Here is a 16,568-nt window from a genome sequence, read left to right as displayed (position 1 = left end):
ATCTAATTATTCTTAATTGGAGGCAGGATCGCGATGAACACTGAAAATTACAACCACTTCTGCTTAGTAGTAATTTAAATAGAGAAATTAGGTTTGGGGAGTGTTGAGGAATAAGTGATTGCAATTGCATTGCTTAAAAACCATTGAGAACTCATTGTTTATTTCACAAGTCATGACCATTAAATAAATGTCTGACGAATAAATTGATTGTAGCGTCATTCGCGAGAGTCAGCATGAGAACCGAACATTCATGCTCTGAGAGGGCTGTCTGTGCTGTGGAACTCATTCATTCATTTTTATTCCTTGAAGACTGCGTCATGGTTTGATCTTGATTAAACGAAGTCGCGCAAAGTGTGAGATCAATTCTTAAAAGTATCATAACTCCTTACCATCGCTGCAGGTAATGGTCGTCCTGTGTTTCACTTAGCTCGGAACGCCGGATTTACCAGTTCACTTGTTGAACCAATTTAAAGCCACCGCGGGCCAGTCTTATCCACCAGGCCTTCCTAATTATTCCTCCTTGAAATGTATATAAAGTAAGGAGTCCATTGAAAGCAGGGTTAGACGCGAACGACTGTTCTGGGTATTTCGCCCTCGGGGACAAACCACGTATCAGCGGCCTTACTTTACACTGCTATGGCATGACAAGTATGCGACTTGATGGAGCGGTTACAATTTCCTACTCTTAATTAATCGTTGCTCGTGCGACCGGCAAGCCGTTTAGTGTGCAGTAAATCTCGCCTTTTTTGCGTAATAAACCAGGCTTGCTCAGAGTTCTTCCATTTGTGTGCGACTCTTTCATTCTTCCTTTACCATTCGCTATGCTACTCCTTCACTCAAACGTGGCAACGGATATTCAGCGCCCTTCGGCGGTCTCCACGTTGTTCGAACGCACTGTCCACGCATCAGCCACGTAAAAAAAGAATACTAGTGCTGTCTGAGGAAGAGAAAGAACTTGTAGATGTCTCGCACTAAATGGATGGCTGAATCGTATTGTAGGCATCAAGGTGGGAGTGATAGCAGAAACAGGGAAAGAGGTGCCGTAGAGAAGTGGTTTGAGAATATATTTTGACTACCTCTGGTGTTCATTATACATCACACAGCACATGGACGTGTGTGCATTTCGTGCCCATTTCTGAAATCCATCTGTGGCGACAGGAGATCGGCAGCAGAACACCATGGTCACTGAGCCTCCGCACGTCTTTAAGCGTGCTACTGGCATCGTGTAGGCGTTGCTAGCGTCCTTGCGCGCATTTGGTCGTCTTCTTGGCAGCTTTGGTGGGTGGGCCGATCGGCGTCCATGCGGAGTTCGCCAGACTTTAGCATCCAGTCTAGACGGCAAGCGCGAAAACGACCACGGCGAGAAGCCGATGGCTTTGTGCATTGTATCGACGGCAGAGAAAAAACGAAAGAAGCGCCACCACCGGGAACAGTAATAGATAACAGTGGCTTTTTGTTATTGTTTGTGTTTTTTTTTCTCTCGTTACGCGAAGGAAGACGAGTTTGCTACATGTGGCGCATACAGTCACGCGTGGATTTATAACCAACTCCAGGATATGGTGTGCAGAATCGATGGCGACAGCTGTTGAAGCGAGTGCCCAGTTTGCTGCACTGAGGGCAAGGAGGAAACTGACGGCGATGTCAATGGAGAGTGGCGGCGACTGGAGGGGAGAAGCAACCGAGGAATGTCGACATTGGGCGTGTTTAGCTCAGTGGTTTTGAGGCACTGGCTATGAAAACAGGCGAGAGAGAAAGGGGGGGCGATTGCAAGGTTCTCAATCGGTTTTCGGGCGTCGAGTTATCTTGCAGACAAGTGACATGCCGAGAAAGACCCTGCACACGGCGCTTGGGCAAAGGGTCCCTTCTGGTCGGTCGCACGTGACGGCGCTAAGAAAACGGAACGACGGTGGCTGCAGCGGCAGGCGTCTTTGGCTGCCTGCCGGCTTTGCCTGTATCCCATGTTGCGGCAGTAAGAGCAAGAGAGCCTCGGCCGCGTCTTGAGAGAGGGATGCGAAGTCGCGTCTGGCTCCCGGAAAAACGGGGCGGCAACGCCAGCCCTCGACGGCGCTCATGTCTGGCTTTCGCCAGAGGAGACCCCCTCCTCTCTACTCCCTCGAGGTCCCCAGTTGTGCTCAGGCGTCCACGCGCGACGGTCTACGGTCCCGACGGCGCGATCGGGTTCTTCTTTGGCGGCATCCGTTCAGCGGTGACAGTGCCGCGCTCTTCCTGCTGTTCGCTCCGCGTCGGGTCTCCTGTTGTGTCGCCTCTGTGTGTGCGTGTACGCGCGCAAACGAGCGCGCTTCCGCGCCGTGGTGTCGTGTGCTTTTTCCGCACCTCGTGGAACGGCGGCTGAGCCGGCTGAGCCCCGTGCGACCCAACGGCTGTGAGGCAGCGGCATCCTGACTCGGCGTTGTCCTGCCCGCCTTTAGTAGTAGTAGTAGTAGCTCTGCTGTTCTTGGTGGGATTTTCGCCACACGCGGTCAGCGTGGGGTTTTCGCCGCTTGCACCGCACTAAAGCAGACTCGAATCCCAGCGCTCACCACAATGCCGCATAAGAACGAAGAGCAGCAGACCAGCGTCAGCGCCGGTGGGTGCAATGTTTTGCGTTTTTTTTTTTTTTTTTAGTAATTGTCGGTCTCGCGTTTTGTTTGAATTATAGCTTGTTTACTTCCCTTTATTCTCTTTCTTGTCGCCTGCAACCAGCAGGCAAAATTCAGTTTAAAAAAAAAACTAAAAAAAAAAAACGGCTATTTCACTTTGTTGGTGATGCAAACGTGCTCACACATGTGGTCATTTACACGTTCTTTAATTTTTACCCTTTGAAGTTTAAAGGTCTTCAGTTTGCGCCGTTTTATGGGAGCGATCTCGCGCAAAAGCGGACTGAGCAAATCATATGGGAAACAAAAATGATGAAAAATTATGGATGACTCGATGTGTTTTTCGTACTAGGAGAATAATGGTGCAAGGCTCATGGGCAGCGCCGAAAAAGCGTAACAGTCGAGGATGTCTTGAATGTCATTCTCTCTCTGTTTTTTCGCCCCTAGAATAGAGCGTTGTATAGTTCTGTTCCGGCCATCAAATGCTTTCTTTCGTGGCACGGAACCATGCTTTTACGTGGTCGGTGCGACTAGGCGAAACGCTTCACTGGTCTTGCAACCCGTACTACACTCGCTGTGCTGTCCGACGACAGGGGCCTACGTCGCCGTAAGAACTGACGCTGTTTCTGTAGGTCTAAAGTACACTCTAGACAAAGTACCGCGGACGATAATTGATTCGTCAGGCGTTGTACACCAAGCTTGGAAATGGAAAGTAAACGGGGAAGATTGCACAATTAGCGAACTCCTGCTTATTATGCTAAATTCGACACTGGGCACATGCATTGAGGATATGCAGAAGTGTTGATTCCATCTTAAATGGCTGTCGCAGATGTTCTTAGTGTAAATCGAACCGCCCCTTCGACGCTATTGTTCGCTGACGCTTGTAAAAATGTCCCTTCAGTATTAACCCCCTCTACTTTTGTGGAGGCCCATTACACATGAGCTGCCAAAGATCCTTCCACGTGCACCGATATCTCTGTGCCCCGTTCTGTCGAAATACGACCGCAGTCTAGTAACATTGACCGCGGCGGTGTCGGAAACTGAGTCACGGGCGCGCGCCGAACAGCATAATTAATTCTACAGACACGCGGCTAGGACTTTTCCTTGGCGTGATTTTCTTTCAGAAGACGCTGCTCCAAAGGTGTTAACGGAGTTGAGGATGTAAAGCCTAGGCACAGATAAGGCGCGCGTCTTCTGAAGTACCACTTAACACTTCCAGACGCCTATTGAATAAGAAATATGCCTGTCCAGATAGTCTCAACGGAGCTAGCACTAAGCGCTAAATGTTAGTTTTCTACAGGCATGTATCAGAAGTTTGCACGAAAGTGTCCCAGTGGATGGAAATGATGACATCAGAACACTTGTGAGGCCTCAGGGCTCGTGAGATCACGCATTATTTATGAGGTACAGTACACATGGCATTACGAAAATACAACAGGAACATTGTACACATTATCGATTTGGTGCACGGAATTTTATCCCGTTGTTGCAACAGGTTAAAACTTTGACGATTATTGGCAACGCATAAAATAACAGTTTTTGCGTCAGAGAAAAGTTGGTTTTATTCGCAACTGCACGGTGAGAGTTAGTCCATGTGCCCTGACGTTCACACGCCATTGCTATAGGCTATGTAGAAGCAATATTCGCCCTGTTTGTTCTCTTCTCGAACGACTTGAGATAAAATGTAGCTTCTGTTGTACAATGTCATGCTAGGAATCACTCGCCGCTCCTCTCACCGTACGATCCGGCCTAGCGGTCAAACGGCTTCATTCAATGCACTTGTTTTAGCGAACAAATGTAGGAGGAGTTGATTTCTCTATTAGCCTTGTGTTAAAACAGCAGCGGAAAGGTCAAAACGGACGTAATATATGCCAGGTGAAAAAAGAAGTAACATTTCAGCACCTGGGCATTAAATGGTCGTAGGCGACAAAACCCCTCTTGTCTAGATGGCTGCCACCTTTTTTGACAAATGTTTTCCGCAATAGCTATCGTAAAAAGAGCATTGCAGTTTTAAAATGAGTAGCGTTGGTTTATTCCAAAACAAAGGAATCGCCCCAAGCCGCTGTTGCGCACCCTCGTAAGAAAAGCTGCATGTGAGTAGCGCAGTGCAGAGCTATTGATCGTGTAGGGCTGATACGTCCCCACCCAAGGGCAGCGTCGACGCGGTGGGGTTTCGCCGCATCACACCCCTGTTCTCTGGAAAATTGCACTGAGGGCGTTAACGGCTTGAATGTGTCGCCTAGCGGGGTAGTTATCATCCTTCCGCAATGTTTCAGCGGAGGACGTCGACGTGGAAAATTACGCGCTTAGCGCGAGGGTCAAGTGAAAGGTGTGCGCTGTGGCCTTGGATTCCAACGAAGGCCTCATATTCGAGAGATGCGGGGCATGAATGCGGCCTCCGGACAGGCAGCATTTCTTGATTTCCGCCAAGTCCGGTGCGAACTCGTCTCGAAGGACAAGCGAAAACGCTTGTTTTTATTGACTTTCGAGGGTTGGTTCGTTTTGACTTGCGGGTGTCAAGGCGCATGTACGTTTCTCCTGCTCGTCTTTCGACTGGAGTGCGCTATTTTATGTTCGTAGGGATGTTATTTGAGCAGAAGCGGGCAGAAGTCAACGCATCACACTCATCTGTCCGCTGAAGAAGACCACTGAGCTATCCCGACGTGTCACCGTGCACGATTGGCTTCCCCGCACAAGGGGCAATTTTTCTCCGACTGCGAGTGTTCTGGTACAATTGTGTAGCTTTTCTTAACAGCCTTTCACTGCGTTCTGGTAAATGTTTAGAGTGAAATTATTGCGCTTATTCAAATCTTAATGTTGTGAGATGTACCCCTGATCACATTTTACCCTCAGCCGACGGGCTTCATCAGTTTCTTCGTTACTGGCCAGCGTTGTGGACGTTGGCGGCAATTTTCGTCGCTGAACCATTGTTCCTCTGGTTCGCGTCGTTTCAAGCCCGCGACGTTCTTCGTTCAGGACTCCTTCTTCATGCGTAAAACTTGAGGTGCCTGCATTCGACGCGCGTTTCATTTCAGTATGCGGACTCTCCCAAGCTAGGCAGAGGCATCATTGATGGGGGCTTTGCGGATGTGAAATCAATTGATCTAGATGCGAATAAACAGCTCATTTATACACGGGACATAAAGGAGCGCCAGTCGTATAGTTTGCGCTGGCCCGACCGTAACGTCCTTTTGAGAATTGATTACCCCTACATTGCCATTGCAGTCACCCTTAGAACCGAAGGCCGCGTTCCGACGACGTCAGATGGAAATGCTACTCAGGCGACTCGCAATGAAGATAGGACGTGAGAGCGCGCCCTTCGTGATAGCGGGCGGGAAAAGTATGCATTTCGCTCGCGCGAAATGCTGACGTTGCGCAACTCTAATAAGCCTGCAGAGTGGGGCTTGGAGCTTGCGCCTCGCAGGCTTTGACAACGCCGCTGTATGCCCCATGGGACACCGCTCTTTACGACTATAGTTCTGTCACCTCGATCTCGACCACTGCGGCACAGCACTTGGCGGTACAATTGCGTTTTATTCGTTAGCTTTTGCCACGTAAGTAATTTGTGCAACGAAGCTGTGCGCGTATCTTTAAGCGTGCCGCGTGGATTTGATGTTTCGAAATTGGTTCATGTTTCGAATTGGTTCAGATAATACTTGCATATATTTCAGGTAGCGAACGGAAACTGACGCGCAAGGCAAGCTATCGATCGCTTCACCGAGTGGCGGCTGCAGATGCATTCCATCTCAGAGCAGACCGCTCGTAATCTCGTGATCTTGGTTAATCTAAAGACAGGGATACTATTACGAAACTATGCTTTACATTCTTTCCTATCACCGCAGACGATACTTGTAACTTGGCTTTAGACCGTAACATTAACTTCATAGCGCTTCCTTCGTGGCGCATTTTGAGCGCTTCTTGAATGTTCACTGGATTGGTTTTTGTGTAAACCGCCTGCGCTCTTTATTTTTGTTTTATGACAGTTCAAGATTCGTATCGTATGCAGTGGCTGTTTTGTTTTTATTCGTAACGCGCGAGTCGCCTCTTCAGCGCCGTTGAAGCTGCCATGCAGCCGTGAAGGGGCGAAAAGCTTAATGCACTAGCATTCCGCGACGCAAGATAGAAGCTGTGCCCCCCTGGTATCGTATAATCTGCCAATGGCCGCCTATCTGTTGTCCACATTGATGGGCTGCAGTTAGGGGCGCCCCCACATAGCGGTTGGGTTGGCACGTCGATAACGTAATGGGCCGGAAATCGGCGCGCTTGGCACGTCGAAGTTGCGATATTTTGCGGTTCTCTTTCCCTCGTTACTATATATAGAGGGGCCTCGTTTCTATAAATACAGAAGCATGACGCGAGCAACGATTTACCTGGACTATGTCAGTGTGGTGGCTCGTGCCAGTGTGTTATTTCTCTTTAACTTCTCCGTTTACGTTCTTAGGTCATGTCCCTTCGCTGTTGTCGTAGACACCAAATTTTGGCATCATTTTTCTTCTTGTTAATGATACGTGAGCCATTCCTGTATATCGATCCGCACGAAGCTTTCGCCTACGACCGCTAAATAATTTGTAATTTTCTCACCAGTTTCGCTTTCAGCAGCCGAGGGATGGCTATGACGTAAACCTGATTTTGAGCCATCGATCGGCTTGAGAAAGGAAATCCGATTATGGAATTATTATATGACGTCCGTATACAGTAATGTTTTAAACATCATTAACACAGAAATTAGGTACTCCTTTAAGAGGCGGCGGGGTTCTCATGGATGCTGTTTTGCCTCCGCATCCGGTATGCGAAAGAGGAGCAACGAGATAGCGCCACACATCAAATTCGCAATTTTTTCCTCTCTGCAAGGCTTTTCACACACTTGTCCTGCTATATTAGATACGAAATGGATGCCCTTCGATGCAATTCCGTGGCGCATGCCTGCTCGTGTTTTCAATTTACGACACAGCGCTTAAGTTGAGCCAGAAGGCTATAATAGTAAGGGGGCGAACAGCGGTCCCATGACAAATTGTTTCATAAACGGATGTAATTGCTATCAGGTATGTATTCATCTTATGAGTTATTGCACCGCCTTTGTTTTTCTGTGTGGTTGTGGGACCACTTCGCTGGGAGTGGCCACTGCTTCCTTCTGTGCGATCACAGAAACAGTTTTCGTTCCTGTTTCACTGCAGCACACCTGCTTGAAATCCGTAAGGGCGGCTGTTTTGAAATACAATTCACTCTGTGTGGCAGACAGGAGAGATAGATGCCCTCGGCCTGTGGCAGCTGTACAGCGGGCGTCTATGCGTAACGTTGTTCTCCGTATACGATGCCTGCATAAGATGCAGCACCCTAGATACTCGTACCAGCGTCGCGCGCTGCGGTAGGAGGGCCAACGCTAGCTGAAAAAAAAAAAGGGTAACCGTTATGGTTGTGCCTTGTTGTCGGTCTTTTTGCCTTTTCATTTGCGACACAGCAGCGTCGCTGTTGGTTTTGTTGCGACTCAAAGCAGTCTTGGCTCCAGCTGAGCAGCTATCACTGCCGTATAGTTGGAAGCGATGTGAGAAGATCGGGAAAAAAAGTGTGTGTGTGTGTGTGAAGGTGGGAGAGAGAGAAGGGACACGCCGCAGCCCTAAGGTGTCGAGGGGCTGCGGGGGAGCCCTATTGCACCATCGGGCTGATTACGTACCGACCGAGAGCAGCCTTCGGCAGCCACTGCTTTGGTCGGCCGGGGACTCCTCGAGGTCGCTCGTGTTGCGCATGCCGCCACGTTGTTTGAGTCCATTTCTAGACTCAAACAGCGCCGTTTATTCAAACCTGACGAGGCTACGTATATTCAGTTTGCACTTGACGTTTTGATTTTCTTAGTTTCATTGTTTGTATTTCTTTTTCTTATACCAGTGGTCCAGACATGTCTACGTGTCTCTTGTACTGCTTGTTTCTAGTCGGACATTTACCTTTCCTGGTTGCCCTTGCGCAGGCAGGGGGAGAGAAAAAGAAACAGCGCAAATAAACGAAGCAAATAGCAAGGCGGGATTGCGATGCCGCCCGACCCGTTTGCGCATTCTTGTACCTCTGCGAATGTCGCTCGATTTTTACAGCCGTCGCCATGGAGATCGGCACCGCGCCCGCAACGCAATTTTTGCAGTGCGCTGGCGCCTTCGCATCTCAGCTGCCTTCCTTTCGCAGTCGTCACTAGATCCCAGGTTAATGCGCGCCCTTCCCTTTACTGGAGGGGCGAATAAGCTGTGCTCACGTAGACGCCCACTGCGCGAACTCATTGTCGAGGTCGTGGAACACAGCTGCAGTGAGCGGTGGTGCGTCGTTTAGACGAACGTTCCTTTGGCTGCCTTCCAGACGAGCCGCCGCCTGACGTGGGGAGCTCCGAGGCAGTGTGCTCGCAGGTGTCTTTGCGTGCCAGCAACCTCGCCCTGTGTTTGCGCGGTGGCTGCCCTGCTGATGACTGTTTGACGACCCTGGCACGAAGACGGAGGTCGTCGTTCCTTAATAACCGTGGCCCGCATGTCGCGTAGACATTTCAAAAAATTATTTGCTAATGGTCGGCTGGTTTTTTAGTCCTTAGGAGAGACCGAAACGGGAGTCAAGGCATATGTCACTTCCAAAGCACTCGCCTGATCTGATGTTGGTTACTGTCATTGTTCTGGGGGTCTTTTTTGTTCCTCCGGTTTATGTCAGCAGCCAATACGTGAGGGTATCGAACCGACTGTAGAGTGTGAGCGAAAACGTATTTACGCTTCATTGCAGGAGTACATATATCGTCACATCAACGAAAGAACCGTTTGCTCATTACGCACCAGGCGTGGCTTTGCGTATAAAGCATATGTCATTCACTACAGTGGATGACCATAGAAACCCGGAAATAGGGCGTGTTCTGCCCATCGCCTAGCTCCTTCCATTATTTTGTTTTCAATTTAGTAGTTACAGCGTCGGGAGTTCACCGAACATCGGCGAGTGCGAGGGAGCAGCCGTGATCGGGAAAAAGCATGCCTTCTACGGGAGATGATGATCCTGACACGAAGCTCGGCCACGTGCGAAGGGCAGGGAATTTCCACGTTGAGATACTTATGGGTCTACTATAGCACGTCTCGAAAAAAATCTAGTCTCCCTGTATCTTTAGATTACCGCATTCCAGCGGCAGGAACAACAAAAAAGAAATAGAGGGGTCGCCATCTTTTTTTTCGCTATAGCGGTAGTAGTGTCATGTCAAAAAAAAAAAAAAAAAGCCAGCGTGTGCCGGAGGTTGGAGCGCGAAGTATAAGCACCCTCCAAAGGAACTAGCCATCTTCCCACCTTACTCCCCTAGATAGGATCAGCCCACCCGCACTCACCTGGAGCATGTGACCAGAACTGTTTAATCATACCAGTTGGGAAACTCCGCGTCAAAAAGTGGCAAGTTTTTTAATGCATATTTTGGGTGGTGGTGATGATGACGATGATAATAATGTTGGCTAGTCCATTTGTATCGGGTGGACACCAGGTTGCTGTCCCTGCCGAAAAAAAAAAAAACAGTAAATAAAACAATTGTCGAAAGACACAGCAACTAAGAAGTTCACACGCAGCACTTCACCTGGTCACACCCAACGACCGCGCCTACCCACAAACACACCCCCACACGCGACCCAAACTTCATCACAGTTAGCGAACTGCACCCCGGTGTCTATGAATTGTCGCGCCATAGAAGCTTTATGTAGTTTTCGTCATTGTCTTTTGGAAATTACTTTTTTTTCTTTCTTTTCCATCTTAATTGACTCTGCGGCTGTTATATTTAAGAACGCTCTCTACTGCAAGTTTTTAACTAACTTTATTTTCCAGGTGGTTGCGCATTTATCAAGAATCTGAAAGTTTGCAACTTAGGCGCAGTTTCTTTATGTCTGCGGGCGGCGCCACTATTCGTATGCACGGCGGCGCTTAGATGATAGCCTGTTCGTGCTTACCCAATGCATTGAAATATCTAGAGTGGAAAATATATCTTTTTATTTCGCCCTCCTAGACATAAAAGGGGCGTACGACAACGTAAACAGAGAATTCCTGTGGAACATATTAAAAGAAGAAGGTATCGGTTATGAGATAATAGAGTTCCTACAGGAAATACACCGGGATAACAAAGTAGAAATTACATGGGAAGGGATAAGAAGTTATGCAAAGGATTAAGACAAGGTTGTCCTCTATCAGCGCTACTGTTCATGATATATATGATAAATATGGAACGGAGGATACAGGAAAGTAATCTAGGTTTTAACCTGTCATATAGATTAGGCAGAAAGGCGGTAGAGCAGCGCCTCCCCGGTTTGATGTATGCAGACGATATTGTGCTGCTAGCTGAGAGTCTGGAAGAATTGCAAACTCTAGTTAAGTATTGCGGAGACGAAGGGGACGCTCTAGGCTTCAGTTTCAGCGCAGTTAAGTCGGGTCTGGTGATTTTCAACGGTTCAACTGATCAGGGTCTTAAAATACTAGGCCATGAAATACCCAGAGTGGCAGAATATAGATATCTGGGGGATGGGTAAACAAAGAATTGGCATACATCGAAAAGCATGAACAGTAACTTAAGGCAAAAGGGCGAAGAAATGCCGGGATAATGCAGCATAGGACATTGTGGGGATACAATAGGTATGAGGTTTTGAGGTTCATTTGGAAAGGAATTATGGTGCCCGGGCTTACTTTCGGAAATGCGGTTTTGTGCCTAAAATAAGAGGTACAGTCGACATTAAAAATATATCAGAGAGCCTTCGGACGATTAGCACTGGGTGCCTATGGCAAAACCACAAATGAGGCGGCACAGGGTGATATGGGCTGGGCATCTTTCCAAATACGGGAAGCTCAGAGTAAAATATTATATGAGGAACGCCTGAGGAAATTGGACAGTAACAGATGGGCAGCTAAAGTATTGTAATACCTGTACCTAAAAAGCGTTGACTCACAATGGAGGAAAAGAACTAGGAAACTAACCAGTAAGTATGCTGGTCACAAGGACGAAGATATAAAGAGCGTTAAGCAACAGGTGAAAAACACAGAAGGTAAAAATTGGATAAATTCTATGTAAAAGAAACAGAGTGTGGAACTATACCGAAAGTGGAAAAGACAGATCAGGAAGGAAGCTTTCTTTGATAACTCAAGAGGCAGTGCCCTACTTTTTGAAGCTAGATCAGGGTGCCTTAGAACACGCAGCTACAAAAAGAAATTTAACAATGAAGATGACATGTGCAGTATGTGGTAAATCCACAGAAACAATTAACCATATTGTACTCGAATGTAATATGGTATTCATGCGGAAGTCTATGCAGGCGCAGTCCCTCTTTTTGAAGCTCTGGGGTTTAGAGATACCAGTGGCCGGGTGAATGAACCTGCGGTGGAAGCTAGCAAAAAACGATTGGAAGATTGATGGCTTAAAAGCAGAAAAGTGACATATTAGTAATGTAAAAACAAAAATTCAATAAATAGAATGAGGGTATAGTTAACCAATCTAAAAGAATAATTAAGATATAGAGGGGAAAAAGGAGCATGATAGCAACTGCTAACACCCCGTTTCAAAGGCGACGCTCCTATATTCCATCCATCCATCCGTCCGTCCGTCCGTCCGTCCCAATTTTGATCAATCAAAATCGCCGTTTTTTTTTTTCTTTTTCTTTTTTTTCTTTCTTTTTTTTTTTTTATACAAGGTGACTGTGGGAAGTTTCGCAATTGTTAGTATTAAAGAGCTCATCATGTGACGATTTTGCTGTCGATCCCTGCGTGGTAATTTCTCAGAAGCGACATGACAGCCTTGGACACTAGGGAAAAATTTAAGAGTAACGTCTTCCAATAACAAACTGCCTACTTTCACTGAAAGCAGAGCTTCTCTAAACTGGGGATAAATTAATAAAGACACAATAAATGAAAATGCAGTTATCGCCACCAGCCGTTTTTGCAAGGATATAGCGGTGCGTCGCGACAATTTTTTTTCTTGCATCTGCTACTCACAACAAAACAGTGATCACGGAGTCCTTTTCGACATGTGCGCCACGAGCTTTAAATCTTGGCGTGAAATTTCTTAAAGCATATTTTCTCAGCAGTAAACTGGTACTTTGCACTCGCGAAAGCGTCAGCAGATATCCATGGAGAAAGCCACATAAGCTCTTCTTCTGTGTCCGTTTGACGGCAACCACGTGGAAAGAAGGCAGTGGAGAGGCTTTTCATGATGAAAAGTACACCTGTGGCCAGGACTTTACCATAGGTGTAGCGCATCAGAACTAGATACGAGCAAAGGAGGCGAAGGCTGACGCGCGGAGCGTTACTGAAGTGGATCATGGTGCGCTTTGGCCACGGCGCCATTGGGTGGGGAGCAGATGTCATGCGTTCGTCGCCCTGGGGAGCTGCATTGTTCTGCATTGTGCAGACCTCTCGTCGCTGCCTGTGCGCCATGGCACGCGCCTGTGAGTCAATGTCACCTCGGCTGGAGATGTCTCTTCGAACATTGTGCCAGGCGCCAAACCAGTGGTGCCTCTAGCGTTGTTACGCGATGAGAATTGGACATTCTGTGGGAGCGGATTCCCCACACCGCTTCTCCATAGAGCACGTCTCTGCCACCTGCCCAGTGCGGGAAGCATTTTATGTCTTGTTTGATTTCTTGCGTGATTTGCTTTGCTATTTTTTTTTCTTCGCCGCCAGAGCTATGTACACACGCTTCAGGGTTTCGTGGGATTGATGTTTTTTTGTACGCAGTAAGCGAGAAAGAAAAAAAAAAAGCAAACATATGTTAAATTGTGCGGATGACGAGGAAAATTTTGACGGCAGCGCGTATTGTATTTCTAGAACCGATGTGAAATATTTGTCTGTATTTGTGGGGAGTCTGCTTTGGGGGGGATCGGTTCTCGGAATTGTGCAGATCTGATTTGCTTGTGAAAGGAAATAAAAGCGGTTTTTCATCAGTCTACATCCACGAATCTTGTGCTTTGTAGCGGAGAAAAAAAAAAAAGAAAGAGAGTTTTGGAAGGAGGCCCCCCCTTTTTCCGTCGGTCGATTTCTTTCTAAGAAACTTGATCGTATTCTTTCGACTAGTCGGCTTGTCTGAAATGGAATTTCGCTTTGCCTTCCGGGCGCCGAATGCGTTTCTTCGCATTTTCGCAGCACGTATACTCTATATTTACCCTCATTGCACTTAACATTAGTCAGAGCGTTAACGTTATACGCTAAACTCTTTTATCATCATTTTAGATCGCCGTAGCTCGCACCACTGCGCTTTTGTGAGATCGGCGCGTGTAATCGACGCTTAATAATGATCAGCGTGAAACGCGCATTGAGAGCGTTTCGGTGGTTCTGTTCCGACAACTCAGCGTCGTAACCGAGAAACCGTGCTCGGCCGCTATTTGAAGAGGAGAACAGCTTACAGTGTTGTGTTACAGTTCTATTTGGTCGCTTCGGAGGCGGCAGTACAACTGCATGGAATCTTGATCTTTATCGTTTCACATGTCTACGCCTCAGAACGCGAATAATAATGAAAAAAACAAAGGTCTCTGCGGGGTGTTTGTGTAAGTAATTTCATCGAGCTGTATTATTTGGGATACTCTGTGTGACAGTGATCCTGTTCCTCAGCTATCGTCTCTCCTTCCCGCGCTACACCCTGCCAAAGCGTGCTGGGAAGCCGTCAGGATCCACTTGTTAGCCTTTACAGCGGTGCGCATTTCTGTTATCGTGCACAGGCATTTGGCACCTTGTTGACGTTGTTACGCTGAGTCTGCTCCGTTAACGTCCCACTTGTAGCGAGTGGTCAGTCAGACGTCGGGTTGCAAACACTCGAACACCAGGCGATGGTCGCCGAAACAGTATATTTATATGGTGGCAAAGATTTCGGAAAGATGCCCCTTAACAAAGAGGAAACACCGGTTTTTAAACCATGAAATGTGCCTAGGTCTCTGAGCAGGGAATTCTTTGTCCTTGGGCGCGCATCAATCGAAGAGCACAAATTGTCATTCTTCCACGGCGCTATCGAGGCCAGCTCCCACGGCACGAGACTACTGCGCGTATATATAGACGCATACACCACCAACCTTCCTCAGTCAGCCACTGCTCTTCGCGACACGGAAGATCGTATTCTCGGCCGTTGGTCATGGCGTACGAATGTATACTTCTTGCTCAGCGGCAGGTATGCTTATTCGCAGCCGGCGGTAAGCTGACCCCTGCGGGAAGCCGGCTATGCTTCCGCTCGTGCGCCTTGGGTAAACGAGGCCGTTTCACTGGTAGCCTCCTGTTCCTTCAAATATCCGATACGACGCAAACTAGAGCTTCGTGTACGGTTACGCGCGACGGTAATCGTCGTGAGCACGTACTTGTTGCAAGGCCATGACTTCGATCGTCTCTCAAGCTCCCACTTTGCAGATGCGTAGTCCACACCGTCCAAGGCGCCGCTGCGCTTGGTTCTCAAATAGAAGCGCGTCCGCTCTTCGGGGAATTCTTTAGCGCCACTGGGCTCGCGGAAATGAACCAGGGCAGCATGTCGTCGCTGCCGACACCACGCCGATGCGTCATGATGGTTCTGACGCCGCGGACCCATAGGTGGTCGCGTGGTAGTCTTCTCAGAAATGCGGACGTCCATTTCAACACCACCGTCTCGACAGTCGATGGATGGATGGATGGAATATAGGAGCGTCCCCTTTGAAACGGGGTGGTAGCAGTAGCTATCATGCTCATTTTTCTCCCTATATCTTAATTATTGTTTTAGATTGGTTAACTAAACCATAATTCTGTTAAATAAATTTTTGTTTCTACATTACTAACATTATGTCACTTCTCTGCTTTTAAGCCACCAATCTTCCAGTCGTTTTTTGCTAGTTTCCACCGCCGGTTTATTCACCCGGCCACTGTTATCTCTAAACCCCAGAGCTTCAGGAACAGTGATTGCGCCTGCACCAACTTCCGGATGGATACCATTGCATTCGAGTATAATATGGTCAATTGTTTCACTGGAGTTTCCACATACAGCACATGCGTCATCTCCATTGTTAAATTTCTTTTTGTAGCTGCGTGTTCTAAGGCACCCTGATCTAGCTTCAAAAAGTAGGGCACTGCCTCTTGAGTTATCAAAGAAATCTTCCTTCCTGATCTGCATTTTCCACTTTCGGTATAATTCCACACTCTGTTTCTTTTCCATCGAATTTATCCAATTTTTACCTTCTGTGTTTTTCACCTGTTGCTTAATGCTCTTTATTTCTCCGTCCTTGTTACTAGCATACTTACTAGTTAGTTTCCTAGTTCTTTTCCCCCATTGTGAGTCAACGCTTTTTAGGTACAGGTATTTAAATACTTTAGCTGCCCATCTGTTACTGTCCAATTTCCTCAGGCGTTCCTCATATAATATTTTACTCTGAGCTTCCCGTACTTCGAAAGATGCCCAGCCCATATCTCCCTGTACCGCCTCATTTGTAGTTTTGCCGTGGGCACCTAGTGCTAATCGTCCAACGGATCTCTGATTTGTTTCTAGTGTCGACTGTACTCTGATTTTAGGCACAAAACCGCATTTCCGAAAGTAAGTCCGGGCACCATAATTCATTTCCAAATACCCCTCAAAACCTCATACCTATTGTATCCCCACAATGCCTTATGCTTCATTATCCCGGCATTCATTCGCCCTTTGGCCTTAAGAGATTGCTCGTGCTTTCCAATGTATGCCAATCCTTCGTTTACCCATACCCCCAGATATTTATATTCTGCTACTCTGGGTATTTCATGGCCTAGTATTTTAAGACCCTGATCAGTTGAGCCGTTGAAAATCATCAGACCCGACTTAACTGCGCTGAAACTGAAGCCTAGAGCGTCCCCTTCGTCTCCGCAATACTTAACTAGAGTTTGCAATTCTTCCAGACTCTCAGCTAGCAGCACAATATCGTCTGCATACATCAAATCGGGGAGGCGCTGCTCTACCGCCTTTCCACCTAATCTATATGGCAGGTTAAAACCTAGATTACTTTCCTGTATCCTCCGTTCCATATTTAT

General features: G+C 47.5%; 1 protein-coding gene across 4 annotated transcripts in view; it reads left to right on the top strand.

The window, feature by feature from the left end:
• The window catches only part of AMPdeam (AMP deaminase), a 127,759-nt gene that overhangs the window by 49,191 nt on the left and 62,000 nt on the right, over nucleotides 1-16,568 (top strand). The window contains exon 1 of one of the 4 annotated variants that reach the window (XM_084605898.1): nucleotides 2,147-2,587. The exons of the other annotated variants lie outside the window; for them this stretch is intronic. Within the exon in view, the coding sequence (XP_084462024.1) occupies nucleotides 2,545-2,587 (43 nt within the window). The 5' untranslated portion in view covers nucleotides 2,147-2,544. Of the gene's footprint in view, nucleotides 1-2,146; nucleotides 2,588-16,568 lie in introns of those variants that run through there. 4 annotated transcript variants of the gene reach the window in all.

This window comes from Amblyomma maculatum, chromosome 6 (genome assembly GCF_055883805.1).
Source record: "Amblyomma maculatum isolate TAMU_Amacu chromosome 6, ASM5588380v1, whole genome shotgun sequence".
NCBI classification, from domain to species: Eukaryota; Metazoa; Arthropoda; class Arachnida; order Ixodida; family Ixodidae; genus Amblyomma; species Amblyomma maculatum.
Note: the sequence above shows the minus strand (reverse complement) of the source record. Positions and strands in the feature narration are given on the sequence as shown.